General features: G+C 42.4%; 2 protein-coding genes across 2 annotated transcripts in view; both read right to left on the bottom strand.

Annotated features, from left to right (window-relative positions):
* The window catches only part of BIN2 (bridging integrator 2), a 48,760-nt gene extending 37,425 nt beyond the window's left edge, over nucleotides 1-11,335 (bottom strand). Inside the window, exon 1 of the mRNA XM_069092527.1 lies at nucleotides 11,136-11,335. Coding sequence (XP_068948628.1) covers nucleotides 11,136-11,213 — 78 coding nt within the window. The 5' untranslated portion in view covers nucleotides 11,214-11,335. The remainder of the gene's footprint in view (nucleotides 1-11,135) is intronic.
* Nucleotides 11,336-15,462: 4,127 nt separating this feature from the next.
* CELA1 (chymotrypsin like elastase 1) overlaps nucleotides 15,463-15,986 on the bottom strand; it is a 20,163-nt gene continuing 19,639 nt past the window's right edge. Inside the window, exon 8 of the mRNA XM_069092507.1 lies at nucleotides 15,463-15,498. Coding sequence (XP_068948608.1) covers nucleotides 15,463-15,498 — 36 coding nt within the window. The remainder of the gene's footprint in view (nucleotides 15,499-15,986) is intronic.

Here is a 15,986-nt window from a genome sequence, read left to right as displayed (position 1 = left end):
CCCCTAATAGTCTGAATGTAGTCACATGGAGCCTGTGGTGGGAGGAGTTTGCTGAAGGGAAGCAGAGCCCACAGGAAGCTGGTCAGAGCTAGCAAGATGGTGGGGGAGGGAGGAGCCCAGGCAAGGAGTCAGATAGGCTTGTGAGTAGATATTGATCTTGTATTGGTTTGTGGGAAGGCTGAAGGATGCTGTAGCTCTCAGTGTTATTATGGCTTTTGAGTATCTTTGGTACTATGATGGCAATCAGCTTACTGGTTTTGGGACTCGGTTTTCTGGTGTCTAAATAAATACTTCAGTTCTGTTCTCTACCTGGAGAATCTGGTATATTTTGCTATCAAACATCGTTCGAAATTTATAGTCATGGTCTTTATCGTGATAGTGGATGTTGTAAATACTGCACTGGTGCTACAGTCTCCTGGATTCTTAAGCTCACTTCTATTTCCTAGGGTTAGTTTCTCCTGAATCTTTGAGGCTTAGAGTCCCACATCTTCAAGGCTCTCTCTAGGGTTTCAGGAGAGAGTGTTAGGGACCTGAGAATCCCTGGACCTTGGCTGTCCTGGTCTGAGCATTGCATCATTGAGCTGGTTGCTGCCTACTGCTATTCCTCAGGGCTGCCAAAGTCCCTACCCTAGGACTTAATAATAACTATGGTATTTTCTCAGGAAAACCCTCTGCTCTTATTGCCTGTTAGTACAGAGGGAGCGAGCCTACCCAGGTGCCATCTCTAGTCATTCTGGTGTTTGTCTTGCTTGGGGGTAGAGGGGACTCTTTCTTATTGCTTATGGGTTGCTAGCTCACTGGTGCTGTCCTGGGGTAGAAGAATTCACTTACTCTACCTTCTCATTGTATTTCTTTACCATTATTCAGTCTAGTGCAAATGTCAGCATTTTGCTGGAGTTGGTATGGAGGAGCTGGGTAGTGTGCTTCTGTTCAGGCAGCTACCTTGTCAAGAGGGCAACCAAGGATACCTTAACTGTCTTTTTCTCATTTTTCAGTCTTCTTGACTTTTCTTTGTCTTTTGCCATTGGTTACTACACCCGCCATCCTGATATTTCCTCCTTTTTTGGTACAGGGGATGCAGTTCTGGTATTTTCTCCTATCTGTCTGACCATTCTTCTAGGTCTCTTTTACCATCTGCTTCCCCCAAGGCTCATTCCTGGTCTGTCTTCTCCTTATACTCTTACTTGGTGGTCTTATCCATTCCTATAACTCCAGGGATCAATCACTTCCATGCAAATGACCCCCAACCTCTTCTGGGAGCTTTAATCTCCTTTCTAACTTCCTGATGGATATCTGTCTCTAGCACCTCCTGTTGCTTACTCTCCTCTCTTTAAATTATCCTTCACACAACAGGCAAAACCATCTTCCTAATGTGCAAATCTGGTCATGTTATTCCCCTGCTCAAAAACCTTTAGTGGCTCCTCATTGTATCTCTAAATATAAACTCCTCACCCTGATATTTAAGGCCCTCCACAATCTGGCCCCAACCTACCTTTCCAGAGTTATTCCATATTCAAGTTCTTTATCCTCTCTACTTTCTAGCCAAGCTAGACTCCCCAGTCTCATCCTTTCTTCTACCTTTGACCATCTTCACTCCCATATTCCTGGAACACACTTCCTCTACATTTTCGCCTACCATATTTCTTCTCTGATGCCATCTTCTCTATGAAACCTTTCTGCTGTGGTATAATGGGGACAAAACACCCCAGTGCATTTGGACCCAGAAAACCTAGAACTGGATTTTTACTAACTTCCTCTCCTTGAGTCCCAGTTTCCTCATTTGCAAAATGAGATAATAATGCCTAAACTCCCTAATTCACAGGCTTGTTTTGCGTGTCCTAGATATTCTGCTACATTATCAGGTTCTATCTAGTTCAATCTGCTCATACTACAAATGAGGAAGTTGAGGCCCAAAGAGATGAATGACAAGCTCAATCTGTCATTTGAATCTCTGACTCTCATTCAGTTTCTTCACCGAATTGCTCAGATGATCAAATAACATCCTCCCATTTCTCATAGCTCTTTGCCCTTCACCCTTATCACATTTAGCATCTTTATTTGTATACTTGCCTTTTCTTCCTTTTTGGAGGGAAGCAATTGTGTTATGTTCCATCTCCATTCTCCTAATACCCAGCACAAGGCCTTGCAAGTTGCAAATGTTTAATCAATGTATGCCAAGTTGAACTGACAATAGTATTTACATGACCATACTTCATAGGTTTGTTGTGTGGAAAGCACTTTGTTTCTGATGGCTTGAATTTTTTGATTGACCATCAGTACAAGGAACTAAGCTGACTTAGGAATTATTTGCATTTTAATTACTTAATTTCAGTGAATAAAGTATCAATAGACCCTCCTCTAAATCAAAGGTTATTAGCCTATGGGTTTATATTAAAATTAAAAATTTTAAAATATTAAAATTGCATCTTTAGTCTCACTAACCTCTAACTAAAATTTAGATTTTCTTCTACTATTTAAAAACATTATTCTGATAAAGTATTCATGGGCTTCAACAACAGGGTCCATGACACAAAAAAGGTTTAAAACCCCTTGCTATAAGTCCTCATCATATTCTTCTCCCCCCATTTATTATTCTTCCTATAATTGTAGCTAGCTAGTGTATACTCTAGTCTTTGTGATGGGGTGCTTGGGATCTATGTCTGTAATATCAGTTTGTAACATCAATTTGTAAAACTAGTTTGTAAAATCATATTTTCCCCTTCCCAACTTCAGAGCATTAACTCTGCCCCTTCTCCCTGCTGTACTCTGCCCAGCAACAACTCATGAATTGTTTTATCTCTGCTTGGAACAATAACAAGCTACACCTATGAATCCTTCACTAAACCATCTATGAACATTTTAGCTTAGGCAAATGTTATCTCCCCTTAGTTAGTGGTCAGCTGCCCCTATGAATCCTTCAAAGCACTATCTATAGGTTAACTCCTTAGCCAATTATACACATACTGAGTCTGCCTTAGCCTTGGATGGACAACATCCATCTTGTCAAATATGACACTGATGGGTGGCAGACTAGGCACTTCTCAGTCAGCCCTTGACCTAGTTGACTTAGTGACATTTCAGGCCTAAAACCATACCTGCAGGTAGCCCTAGGGCTATTTCCCAGTGAATTATGGGCAATACACCTGAGCAGTTGACATTAAAAGTGCACGTCCTTTTAGGCACTGACCACTCCTTAACTCCTCCCTAATCCCACCCTTACTCACCTAGTTAGCTAATTGACATCTGATTTATTGCCTAGACTCCTTAAAACTATGCCTCTGTGTTCTTTAAGTTAGGTTCTCTAAGAACTCTTGCCACCTGTACAGCGTAACAATAAACTTGTAGGTCCCCTAAGGACCCTTGCCTGCTGTAAAGCATAACAATAAACTTTTACAGCCTGACTTCAAGATTGCTTGGGCCTACTGAATTCTTTCCAGACTGAATCGAAGGCATTCTGGTCATTGATAAGGATCAGAATTCCTATATAATCCATCGCCACCCCCATCATTTGGGTTCTGCTTTTTATTTCCACTTGGCATTTTTATAAAAGTCTTCTTGAATTTCTTTGTATTTCCCCTACTTGCTGATCTTAATTGCATCATAGTATTCCCATCCCAGGGGTCAGCTAGGTGTCACAGTGGATAGAGCACCAGGCCTGGAGTCAGGAAGATGCATCTTTGTGAGTTCAAATTTGGTCTCAGACACTTAACTAGCTGTGTGATTCTGGGCAAGTCACTCAGTTTTGTTTGCCTCAGTTTCTTCATCTGTAAAACGAGCTGGAGAAGGAAATGACAAACTACTCCAGCACCTTTGCCAAGAAAACCCCAGATGGGGTTACTAAGAGTTGGACGTGACTGAAACAACTGAACAACAAAAATTCCATTAATTCTTATTAATAAAATTAATAAAAAAATTAATGCACCTCTTTATTGTGGACCTTAATTAATTAAACATTCCCCTATTGTGGACATTTAGGCTGCTTCCTAGTTTCTGCTATTACATATAATCCTGCCATGAAATTAGAAAGCATTTCATAAGCAGTCATGCACCATAAATGTTAGTCCATTTGGAAGATGCTTTGAGATGTGGTAGAATGGTACTTCTGTACTCTCTATCTACTCAATCTATGTTTGTTGACTATGAGTGGTGGAGACAGCATTAGATCCAGAAACAGAACTAGGCTGAAGTCCTGTTTAGTTGGGTAACTATGAGCAAATCATTTTCCCTGTTTTCTTTTCATCATCTGTGAAATGGGGATAATATTGCTTATACTACCTATCTCATGGGGTATTTGTGAGATAATGGATTTAAACTGATTTAGTGACATGAAAATGTAAGTTATCCCTACAGCTCTCCCTCTGCTCTGAGTTTTCTTATGGGCTTTGCCTGGTGTGAATCCCAGCAATCTCATAACTGTTTCAAACCTGAGTTCTTTGTTCCGTTATCAGAATCTTCGCTTCCCCCTTGCCCTGTATTTCTATCTCTGTTTTTGTTATGTGCAACTAGACTGCCATACAGCCCTGAGTATAGGGCTAACCTAACATATCACACACTTCCCCCAACAGAATGTGGCAAAACTGTTCTGTGAAGTGATAGGTGTGGCAGACTTCCTTCCCCTATCTCCACCCTTCTCTTCCTCTGCTAGAGCTGGGGCCCATCTCTGAACCTGGAGATGTGGGACAAAGGATCTCCCCCTCCCAACATTACATACAAATCATGGACTCCTGGGCCCAGATCAATCTTTGGTTCCCAAGATTTTTCTAGAGGACAATGATACAAGGTTCCAAGGCCCAGGAGTAGAAGGGCAGCCCACTGTTTGCCTTAGGGGAAGGAAGATTATGGAGGGAGCAGCCTTAGCTTGAGCCCTGGATATGTTGGTGCCTACTGGGCTCCTAGTCTGATTGACTGAGGTTTTCTTAACCTGTTCTTTAGGCCAAAACTTTGTCACTACCAGCGTGATCCTGGGCAGGTCACTTCTGCCTGGGCCTCAGCTTCCTCATCTACAAAATGAGATTTTCTTCAAAGTACTTTTCTAGTTTAGACAATTTAACAATCTATAAGGGTATGAGTATATCTAGTTGTTGTAAGGAAAGATTCTATTATGTGTGGTGATGGAGAGCAAGAGAGGCAAGAGAGGGAGGGAATCACTGGAAAATGGCAATGATCCAAAGAATATACCAAAAAAAGCAACTAAAAAGAAAAAATTATTTATGAGTGTAGTTCATAGCAAGCTTATCTGTAATTGCAAAAACAAAACAAAACAAAACAAATAAAAAAGCTAGAAGCAACCTTCATGTCAAATAACAGAGAACTAGCTTAATAAATTGTGATACATTAACATGATGGAATACTATGAAGCATAATGTAATAAGCAATTAAAATGTACAAGTATACGTAGTATAAACAGATCTGGAGAGATTTTTTATTAAATAATGCAAAGCAAAAAACAAAAACAAAAACTCAGAACTAGAATCATGGGATAAACATTAATTCTGATCCCATGAGCCACGAATGAAAATGAATACAGAATCCTGGTGGGGACTTAAAAGGAGAAACTAAAAAAGTTTAATGGTGCTTGCCGCATTAAAATTAATTAATTTAAACATGTAAATACTTATTAAGCAAGTGTGGTTGTTTGTACTTATGTTTAATTCTCAATTTCTAATAAAATATTCAATTTTAGAAAAAAGAATCTATGGAACATGTAGACCCAGAACCTCAGCTTTTCTTCTCCTTGAATCAGGACAGACACTTGAAGATTGACCCTGGCTTATCAGGCCAGGGGAAGTTCTTTCAAGGAAAAGAAGAGGAACAAAAAATAAACTGCTTCTTTCTCTTTTTTTGAGTCAGAATTATGGTAATGATAAGAAATGTTGATCAAGGAAAATATAGGGAAAATTATGAGAGGCCAGATAAACCAGAGACAGTCAAGGAGAAAGGCAGGGGAGGTGGGCTTCCCTCCAGCAGACTCAGGCCAGCTTCCTGAGAGAGATCCCTCCACTGAACAATGCCCAGGGCCCTCGGGGATAAAACTGGAAAACCCCTTGAAAGGATACTTCTTTCAAATTCAGGAAACTGAAGATTCCTTGGGGGGAAAATTTTGTGCCAACTCAGCAGCCTCATCACCCATGAAACTTCCTCACAGGCTGGGGAGTCTTGCTCTCCAGTGGGACAAACCCAAGCCCCTCTCCTACTGTCATTTAAGGCATTTGTTTTGTTTAGAACACCCTTCACTGAACTCTCCTAGTTCAATAGGTGTCTCTGTCTCTCATGTTTGTGCCCTGGGTATGTGCCCCACATGTCCTCTATCCTAGTATTCAAGCACAGGATTGAGCACAGGAAATCATCCTCATGTACAGTGACAATTTGGTGTCTGGCTCTCTGCTTGAGAAGTGGGTGGTAAAGACCCTCGTTTCTCATACCTTCTAACCTCCAGAGGCAAAGCTTAGGGAAGGAATGGACATTAGCTCACATTATATAGTACTTCCCCACCCCCAGGCTCCTCAACTGGACTGTGTGGAGTTTGGAGTTTCAATGTTAATGGGATATAAGATCTTCCCCACCCAGGAATAGGCCTCACTGGAGCTCCCTAAAGGAAGCTTGCTTAGGGGAAGCTAGTTTGTAGGAAGGCTTTCACATCTTTTGTTAATTTCTAATTAGGCACAGAGTCACAGGGTTATGATGCCCTCTGGCTTAAAAAGGGTATATGTACTCTGAGGTTAGCATTTTGCTTTGGAGCTCACTCATTGGAAATATTCTTGTGATTTTGCCACATGAGACTCTTGGGTAGCTGTTAAGGAGCTGCCTGGCTCTGAAAAACCCAGATGTTGGTGCTTCTCTCTCTGGTAATTATGTATGTATTGCCTTGGTCAGGCAGTTGGATCTGTGGGTTGAGCTGTGCTAATTTCTCAGACAGTTAGAACCCCTGTCTGGGGGCTTCTAGGTAGCGAAGTGAATAAAGCACCAAGGCTGTAGTTAGGAGGACCTGAGTTCAAATTTGGCCTCAAACACTTAACGCTCACTAGGCATGTGACCTTGGGCAAGTCACTTAGCCCCAATTGCCCTGTCTTCCCTCTAAAAAGAAAAAAAAAAAAACCTCTGTCTGTTAGTCTTTATTTCTCTGCTTGTATTTTTTTCTATTTTATTTGTTTGGATTTTCTCTGAAGTTCAGGGTGCTGACTTTTCCCCTGAACTAATGAATGTAATTAAAAAGACTGTCAACCCCTTTAACTGCTATCTTTCCTAGTAAAACAGATCTAAGAACTTTTGCTAGAAGTCATCTTGGGTATGCTAGGGTGGTTGCCACAGAGAAAACTGAGAGCCAGAGATAGAGATAATTAGTGACATGCCCATGGTCATAGCACTAGTAAGCTTCAGTTGGGACTAGAGTCCAGATCATTAAATTTAGATTTAGTTTCAGATGAGATTTTAGTCTAGTTCAGCTCCCAGGTGAATAGGCAAAAGTAAACAGTAAATAGACAAGCTTAGTTTTTGTGTTTTTTGTTTTTTTTTGCTTTTTGGAGGGGGGAAGGTAGGGCAATTGGGGTTACAATTGGGGTTAAGTAACTTGCCCAAGGTCACAGGGAGAGCATTGCCTCGTTATTTCCTGTAAGTTATTTTCCTCTTTGCACTTCATTAATTCTAGTAGGTGGAAATGATTCACACAGATTTTTATGGTGCAAAGTAATAATGAATATGTTGTTGTTTTACAAGTACATAGGAGTGATAGAAGCAAAGTTTACTCGGCCCCTTTCTAGCTGTCCAGTCTTCTCACACTTAACTCTTCCACAAATTCTTTGATCAAATTCCATTGGCTTCCTGTTCCTCAAGCTTAAATTTCCATCTGCCGTATCCATACCTTTTCAATGGCTGTCCTGCCTCCCCCATGATTGAACCACTCTACTTTTTTACTGATACTTAATTTCCCCGGCTTCTTCCAGACTCGCCCCAGACTCCAGACATACCTTCTGCAGGAGGTCTTTCCCAAGCTTCCCATCTGCTTATACCCTTCCCTCTGAGATGGCCCAAGCAGTTTCCCTGTTAGATTGTGAGTTCCTTGAGGACAGAGGATATTTCTGCCTTTCCCAGTTAGAGTGGAGCAGTTGTTGTTTTGTTGTTGTTCATCCTGAAGAGGACCAATGACATCAGGAAAGTGATGTCTTGACTTTCAAGTGAATTGGATTTAAGTGAGGCAGTCATCAACTGCACTCTCTCCTCCTGAGTCATTGGAGTCCAGAGGTAAGATACAGGTCAGGAAGACTGTCAATGGCCCCAGATGCAGTGGGAGACCTTGACCTTTCTAAGCTGAGGTCTTTCCCAGGTCTCAGTTTGTCTGAGGCAACACACATTCAGTGATTAAGGTGAGGTAAGAATTGAGGCAAAAGATACCCTAGTTTGCCTTCACAAATGAACCAATCTGAGAGGGAAAGATCTCAGACTTTCTCAAAATAATGAATAAAGATCTAGTCTACAAGTCAGGCCTTCCCCCTTCCCTAACCACATCTGACACAAAATGGCTGTGTGACCTTGGGCAAATTTACTTCTCAGGGCTCTCTCAAATAGGGCTTCCTGTACTTTCAACTATAGCCAGATTTAAATGAGGCTGGGAAAAATTTAACAAAAGAAAAAATACAATAAAATATAGATAATGTTAATATGTGGTTTTCTAAGTCAACATGTGGCCTGAAAGAATTCCTTTTATACACACACAGAGACACACATACACACACACAGTGGCCCTCTGTTGAGTTTGACACCACTGCTCTATGCACCTCTCTGAGACTCTAAATTGCAGAGAAGGTACTGACCTGGATTGGTAAAAGGAGTTTCCTCACCTGGGAATTCCCTATATCAGTAGTTCTCAAACTTTTTAGTCTCAGAACTCTTTTTCACTCTTAAAAATTATTGAAGACCTCAAAGAGGTTTTCTTTTTGTGAATAACATCTTAGTATTATGAGAATAGTTTTGTCCTCGAGGACCCCCTAGAGAATCTGACAGTCCATGGACCACTGCAGCCCTATGCCAAAGAAACCCCAGGTTCTTTGTATCTTCAGTGCTTAGCACAGTTCTTGGTACATGGTAAGCATTTAATATATTTGTTGACAGACAAAAAAAAAAGAGTGCTCTGAGAAGCTTTGTCAGGCACAGCCTTCCAGCCCACATCAGGCCCCTTGACCCACTTCAGATAGCCACAAGTCCCACCCTAATATTTGCTGGAAAGGGCTGAATGAACTGTTAAAGCAGGGTCAAAGAAGACATGAAATAACAAGTCTGGACATCCCAAAGCCTTCCCTTCTACTAGACTCTGAAGCCTCCACAAATGATTTTCCAAGAGTGAATCACTCTCCCTTGGACTAGAATCACTCTAGCACATTAACTCATAACTCCACTCACCTACCTCCATATTCTATTGTTTATCTTTTGTAAAGTTGGGATGAAAAAAAGGAACAAAGAAGAGAAAAATCAAGAAACCACAACCTGCAGTCCATAGATTTTTGAGCTGGAAGAAACTTGCTGAACATCACATAGCTAGTAAATGTTAAAAGCAGAATTTGAATTTAGGCCTTTTTGATTCTGAGAAGCATTTAAAATCACCAGAGAAGAGTTTGAATAATCTTATACAGACCTATGCAAAAGATATTGCAACAACAAATTGCTTTATGCAAGTAGATGGGAACAGTGGATTGGCACAGGGCCAAAGCAGAGATGCTGCCTTCTTTCATCATCCTGGGGATTTCTTATGTCACAGGAAAGGCACAGGGAGTGGCAGCTGACTGCTTAAACCACCAGGAACGTGCCCAGTGGTGACTTACTGCCTTATTTTCTAGGTGCCTGCCTAACTAAGCATAAGAGTGAATTTTACAGGCCTAATCCTTACCTTTGGGGAGCTTTTCATCTAAGCTCTAATGTCTAAATTCACTAGCCCCTTCAGGGCCAGAATCTCAGGATCAGAAAAAAGGCCTTTCCAAAGGTCTCACCCACTCCTCCTGAAGACTGGGGTGGGGTGAGGCAGGGGTGATCAGAGGTGAGGCAAGTCACTTAACCTGTTTTGGGCCCCAGTTACTTCTTTTGTAATATGAGAGAGTTGGACTAGACTCCATTTTAAGACTCCTCTGTTGGGAAGAGCTTTTGTTTAAGTAGACCATATCTATTGATATTCACTTTATTTAAAATCAGGACCCCTTTAATGACTGAGAAGAGCTTTTTGTTTAGGGGAGGACATATTTATTGATATTTACTTCATTTAAAATTAGGACCCCACTACCCTCTTTGTTTTTTTTTTTTTTTAAGCAATCCGTTTAAGTAACTTGTTCAAGGTTACACGGCTAGTTATTTCTGGGTGTGGTGCTAAGTATCTAAACCCGGACTTGATCCAGGTCATTCCGACCCCACTACCCTCTTAAAAATAATTGAGAACAGCTGGGGGTGGGCTTATATCTGTCAACATGAAATTAGGGTCCCTTAACACTCTTAAAAATAACGGAAAAGCGTTTCTGTTTAGGTCGGTCATATCAGTCAATGCTGACTCTAAGTGAAATTAAGACCCTTTTCACATTTTTAAAAATCAGGTGTCCATACCTATCAGTATTTACCCTAATTGAAATAAGAACCCCGTTACAGTCTTAAAATGATTGAGAAAGCTTCTGTTTAGGTAGGCGCCATCTATCCATATCGAAATAACCGAAATGAAAATACCCATCCCTGCACCAGAGGAGCCATCTCGGGGCAGGCCTTGCCAGCCTTACCCTGGGGAATTCTTCTTTTCTTGCCCGAAGGGCCAAGAGGGCATCATTCCGGGAGTCTGAGGATCCGGGTTCGAATGGGGGAGGGGAGGTTGACTTGGATTTGAATCCTGTTTCTGCCACATCTACTCCACCCCTGCCCCCTTAAGGGCCCGGCTCTCAAGAGGAGATTCCTCATAGATTCCTCCCCCTGCCCCTCAGGCAAACTTGGGCCTGGGGTCCTCGGGTATAAGACGCTGGAGGAAGAGGAGGGTGGGCTGTTAAGTGAGGCCCCTTCTGGCCCCAGCCCTGAGGGGTCCGGGCAGCTGGCTGAGCCCCAGGGAGGGGAGCCCCCGGGGCCCTCCCCCGCCCCACCCCCGGGCAGGTGTGGAGGAGGCCTCGACGCCGGCCTACCTTCTCCTGGGCCCGGCTTAACTTCTTCTGCATCTGCTTGGCCAGCAGGCCCGCGCTGCTGCCCGAACGCTCGGCCATCCCCGTCCGTCCGACCGCCGGCCCCCCAGGAGCCTCCTCTGTCACCCTGTGGTTTTCCTCCAGGGAGGCCTGACGAGGAAGTACGCGGCTCCCAGCATGCCTTGCATCCTGTGGTGGGGGGGCGGGCTCCTGTTCTCCTCCCTAATTACCCCCCCCCCCCCCCCGCAGGATCCTGGGCCCAGACCTGGCACCCCAAGGGTTCACCCTAGGGCGGGGCTGGGGCCACCAGAGGTGGGGGGGACGGGCTCCTGCTCCCCTCTCCAAATAATCACACACAGCCCCCCAACATGCACCCCGGGGAAAGAGGGACCTAGGCCCAGACCAGGCTGGGACTTGGCCACCCCAAGGATTCACCCTGGGTTTGGGGGTAGGGAGGGTCTTTTGAGCTCAAACCAGACCCAGATCTGGCTACCCCAAGGATTTACCCCTTGGGTGGGGAAGGGGAGGGTCTCCTGGGCTTAAACCAGACCTAGACCTGGCCACCTCAAAGGTTCCTTCCTGGGACTGGGACCATCAGACCTATTACCCAGAGCTTCGGACTGGGGGTGCAGGTGGGGTGAGGAGGGGTCAGGCTCCTCAATCAGCGTCAATAAGACTTCCTCTTTTATGTCTCTCCCCCTGCCCCCACTGCCCAGGGGGAAAGGGAGTATCTGTGGCCCCTCTCTAGCTCAGTCTTTATCCTGGGAGCTAGGGAAGAGTTCTGAGGAGCAGCTTTGAAGAAAGGTGGGATGGAGAGCAAGTCCCAAATAAAAATCCTGTCTTGTAGGAAAAAGAGATATAATACCTCAAAATGTGAGCCCTGATTCCCCTTAATGCTAGTGTCTTCTCTCTTTTGACTATGTCTAGTTTAACTTGTCTGTCTTGTCTGGGCATAGTTTTTGCATTGTTGCCTCTTCCATTTGACTGGGAGCTCCAGGACAGTAAGCTTTGCTTTTCTTTGTACTCCAGTTCATAGTTTGTCTTTTTACACCTTACTCCCCTGCCTCATCTTCTGCTGTCCAGGGACACTAGCATTCTGTGGCACTTAATCCCCCAAATTTGGGGCATTTTCCACTGGCTGGAGCATCCCCAAGCTTAGATAGAGCTCCCTCCTCACCTCCATCTTCTGGCTTCCTTCAATTCTCTGTTCCAGTCTGAACTGAATGAACCCTTCCCCAATTCCAGTAAAATATAATATGCTACTTGAGGGAGTGTCTATTTATTTCTTTGTACTAATATCTCAGGGCCTGGAACAGTACCTGGCAACCCCTAGTAAACCATCAATAAATATCTGTTTAATTGATAACCTGGTTAGAAGGAGGTTTGTCACAGTTGGCTAGGTTTGAGGTGAAGAGGTCCCAGATCAGGGTCATGACTATGGACAAAGAAAGAAAAAATCATGAATCAAAGAACATAGGAGGATTTAATGTCTTAGAGAAGGGGATAGAGTTTTGGTACCTTGGGAGATGCTAAGGCTGGTTAAAACCAAAATAGGAGATGGGGTACACGGAATAGCCTTTGGCCAATGCCAAACTATTCTCAGAGAGGGACTGCACAGAGGCACCCTGGGAAATCTGAGGACCTTGCCTGCTGCCCTCTTGTTACCTCTTCTCACCACTATCCACAAACCCTCCCCTCAGGGTCCCTTTTCTCAGTCAGTGGCTCTGAGTGCCTGAATCTTTAGGCTAACTTCTAGTTGTCGACTAGGTGCATTTCTTAATTTAGGTTACTAGTGACAGGGTAAGCTTAGTAATGAGAGGACTGGTTTAATTTTAACTTTTTATTATTACGACAAGAACCTTAGTCCCTTTTGTCAGGTCTTTAAAGTATGCAGAAAAAAGCTGCTCCTTTTTCTTTAGGCATCCAGTCTTCAGAAGCGAAAAGAATCAATTAATCGATAAACCAACAAGTATTTATTAAGCACCTATTGAGTACCAGGTACTTCACTAGGTCCTAGGGACATAAATGCAAAAATGAAATAGTCCTTTGCCCTACAAGAGCTTACAATTTAGAGAGAGGAGATAATATGTACACAAAAATGTACATACATATATAGGCATATACAAAAGAGACAAATACAAGATAATTTTATGAGAAATGCACTAGCCTGTGTATGTGTGTGTGGGATTTTTCTGGGGGGGGGGGGTGGAATCAGTAGACCAAGTAGAAAACAGCACTTGAACTGAGCATTGAAACCCTGAGATTATCTCCACTTTATCCTGTATATATCTTGTTTCTACATAGTTGTTTACATGTTATCCTTGATTACACTGAGAGCTCCTTCAGAGCAGGGACAGTGGTTTCTTTTTTTTTTTTTTTAAGCAATTGAGGTTAAGTAACTTGCTCAAGGTTACACGGAAAGTTATTTCTGGGTTTGGTGCTGAGTATCTGAGCCCGGATTGATCCCCAGGTCATCCCCACACTGGAGCTGGTGCTCTTACTCGCTGTGCTACCTGGCTGCCCCAGGGACAGTGGTTTCTTATTTTTGTTTTTGTCCTTCTTGGTATCTGGAGTACTTAGTATCATATCTGTTGAATAGTAGATGCTTAATAAATCCTTGTTGACTGACCTTGAAAGAAGCTAAGGATTCTAAGATGCAGAGGTCAGAAGAAAGTATGTTACAGCCCTGGGTCATGGAGGCCAGAGGAGTGTCTGGGGAGAGAAACATTAAGAACTCCAGTTTGACTCAACTGTAATGTGTGTGGAGGGGAGTAATGTGTTACAAGGCTGGAAAGATAAAATGGGGCAAGGTTGTGAAGGGCTTTATATGCTAATCAGTAAAGCTTATATTTGCTATTGAAATTTCTCCTTTTTTCTTTTAAAAATATATTTATGTTTTTTCTCTCCCAATTACATGTAAAAACAATTTTAACATTTGGTTTTTAAAATTTTGAATTCCAAATTCTCTCCCTTCCTTCCTTGCCTCCCCCTCACTGAGAAGGCAGACAACTTGTTATAGATTATACATGTTCAGTCATGTGAAACATTTCCATATTAGCACGTTGTGAAGGAAAACACAGGAAAAAAAGTTTTAAAAAAGTATGCTTTGATCTGCATTCAAACTTCATCATTTATTTCTTTGGAGGTAGATGGCATTTTTCATCAAAAGTCCTTTGGAATTGTCATAGATCATTGTATTTCTGGTATTATCTAAGTCCTTCACAGTTGATCATTGTATAATGTTGTTACTATGTACAATGTTCTTCTGGTTCTGCTAATTTCACTTTGTATCAGTTCACGTTAAGTCCAGGTTTTTCTGAGAGTATCCTCCTCATCATTTCTTATAGCACAATAGTATTCTGTTACAATCATATACCACAACTTGTTCAGTCATTCCCCAATTGTTGGGTATCCCCTCAATTTCCAATTCTTTGCCACCACAAAAAGGGCTGCTGTAAATATTTGTGTACATATAGGTCCTTTTCCTTTTGGAATTTCTTGAGTAGGTGTCACAGTCAGACTTACACATTAGGAAAAATAGCTTTGCAGTTGTGTGGATAAACTAGAATGGGAAGACTAGAATTGTAAGCAAGGCCAATTAGGAAGTTATTCAGAAAGTTCAGGAAAGAGATGGTAAAGTGCTGGACTGGGGTGGGGGGCTAGTGTAAGGGGAGAGAAGAGAGATGAAGAGATGTCACAGATGTATAAATTATAAGGTTTTACAAATGATTAGATATGTAAGATGAAGAAGAATGAGGAGTCAAGGATGATAAAGTTTTAAACCTGTGTGCATGGAAGGATGGTGGTACTTTTGAGAGAAAGAGGGGAGTTTGGAAGAGTTAAGCTGGGAGAAGGGAAAGATATATAGTTCTATTTTTCATCTATTGAGTTTGACTTCCAGTTCGAAATGCTCAAATAGGTATTTATGATGATGCATGATTGAAGCCTAAGGAGAGAAACTGGCTTACATAAGGCAGCAAGGTGGGCCAGTGAATAGTGCTAGATCTGAAGTCAGGAAGACTTGGGGTCAAATTCAGCCTCAGATGCTTACCAGCTATATGACTTAACCTCAGTAGGCCTCAGTTTCCTCATCTGTAAAATGGGGACAATAATAGCACCTATCTCCTAGCCTTGTCATGAAGATAAAATGAGATAATATTTGTAAAGAGCTTTGCAAAATCACTGTATAAATGCTAGCTATCATAATTATTAGCTATATAAATCTGATACTCATCTGTATAGAGATGATAACTAAATCCTTGTGAGTTGATGTGGTCACCCAGTAAGATGCTGTAAAAATAGAAGAGGGCCCAGAGCAGAGGTTTTGGTGTCACCCACAGTTGAGGGATGTGATATGGATAGTGATCTAGTAAAGGAGAAAAATGGAATGGACATACAGGTAAGAGGAGAGCCAGGAAAGAGCAGGGTCAAGAAAACCCACATGCGAGACTGCATCAAGGAAGAGAGTCAAAGACTACAGAGAGGGCAAGAAGGATAAGGATTGGGAAAAGCCCTTAGATTGGGCAATTCAGAGAATATTGTATCTTTGGAGAAGGAAATTTCAGTTGAATAAAGAGGTTAGAAGCCAGAATGCAAAAAATTGAGGACTAAATGAGAGGAGAGGAAGAGGAGGCCATGAGTGCAGAAAACTTTATCTAGGAATTTGACTGGAAAAGGTGATGAGATAGAGGATGATAGCTTTAAGGAATGATAAAGTCTAGAGAGAGTAGGGAAGGGTAGGGAAGATGAGCCTGTTAAAGTGGCAGTTTGCTGGAGAAGACAGACAGAAAAGGGATGGGATCAATGATGTGTGTGTGTGTGTGTGTGTGTGTGTGTGTGTGTGTGTGTGTGTGT

This window comes from Petaurus breviceps, unplaced genomic scaffold (assembly GCF_028583685.1).
Source record: "Petaurus breviceps papuanus isolate PSGF00001 unplaced genomic scaffold, PetGlider_PUasm1.0 191, whole genome shotgun sequence".
In the NCBI taxonomy this organism is placed as follows: domain Eukaryota; kingdom Metazoa; phylum Chordata; class Mammalia; order Diprotodontia; family Petauridae; genus Petaurus; species Petaurus breviceps.
This window is presented reverse-complemented; position numbering and strand designations above follow the sequence as displayed.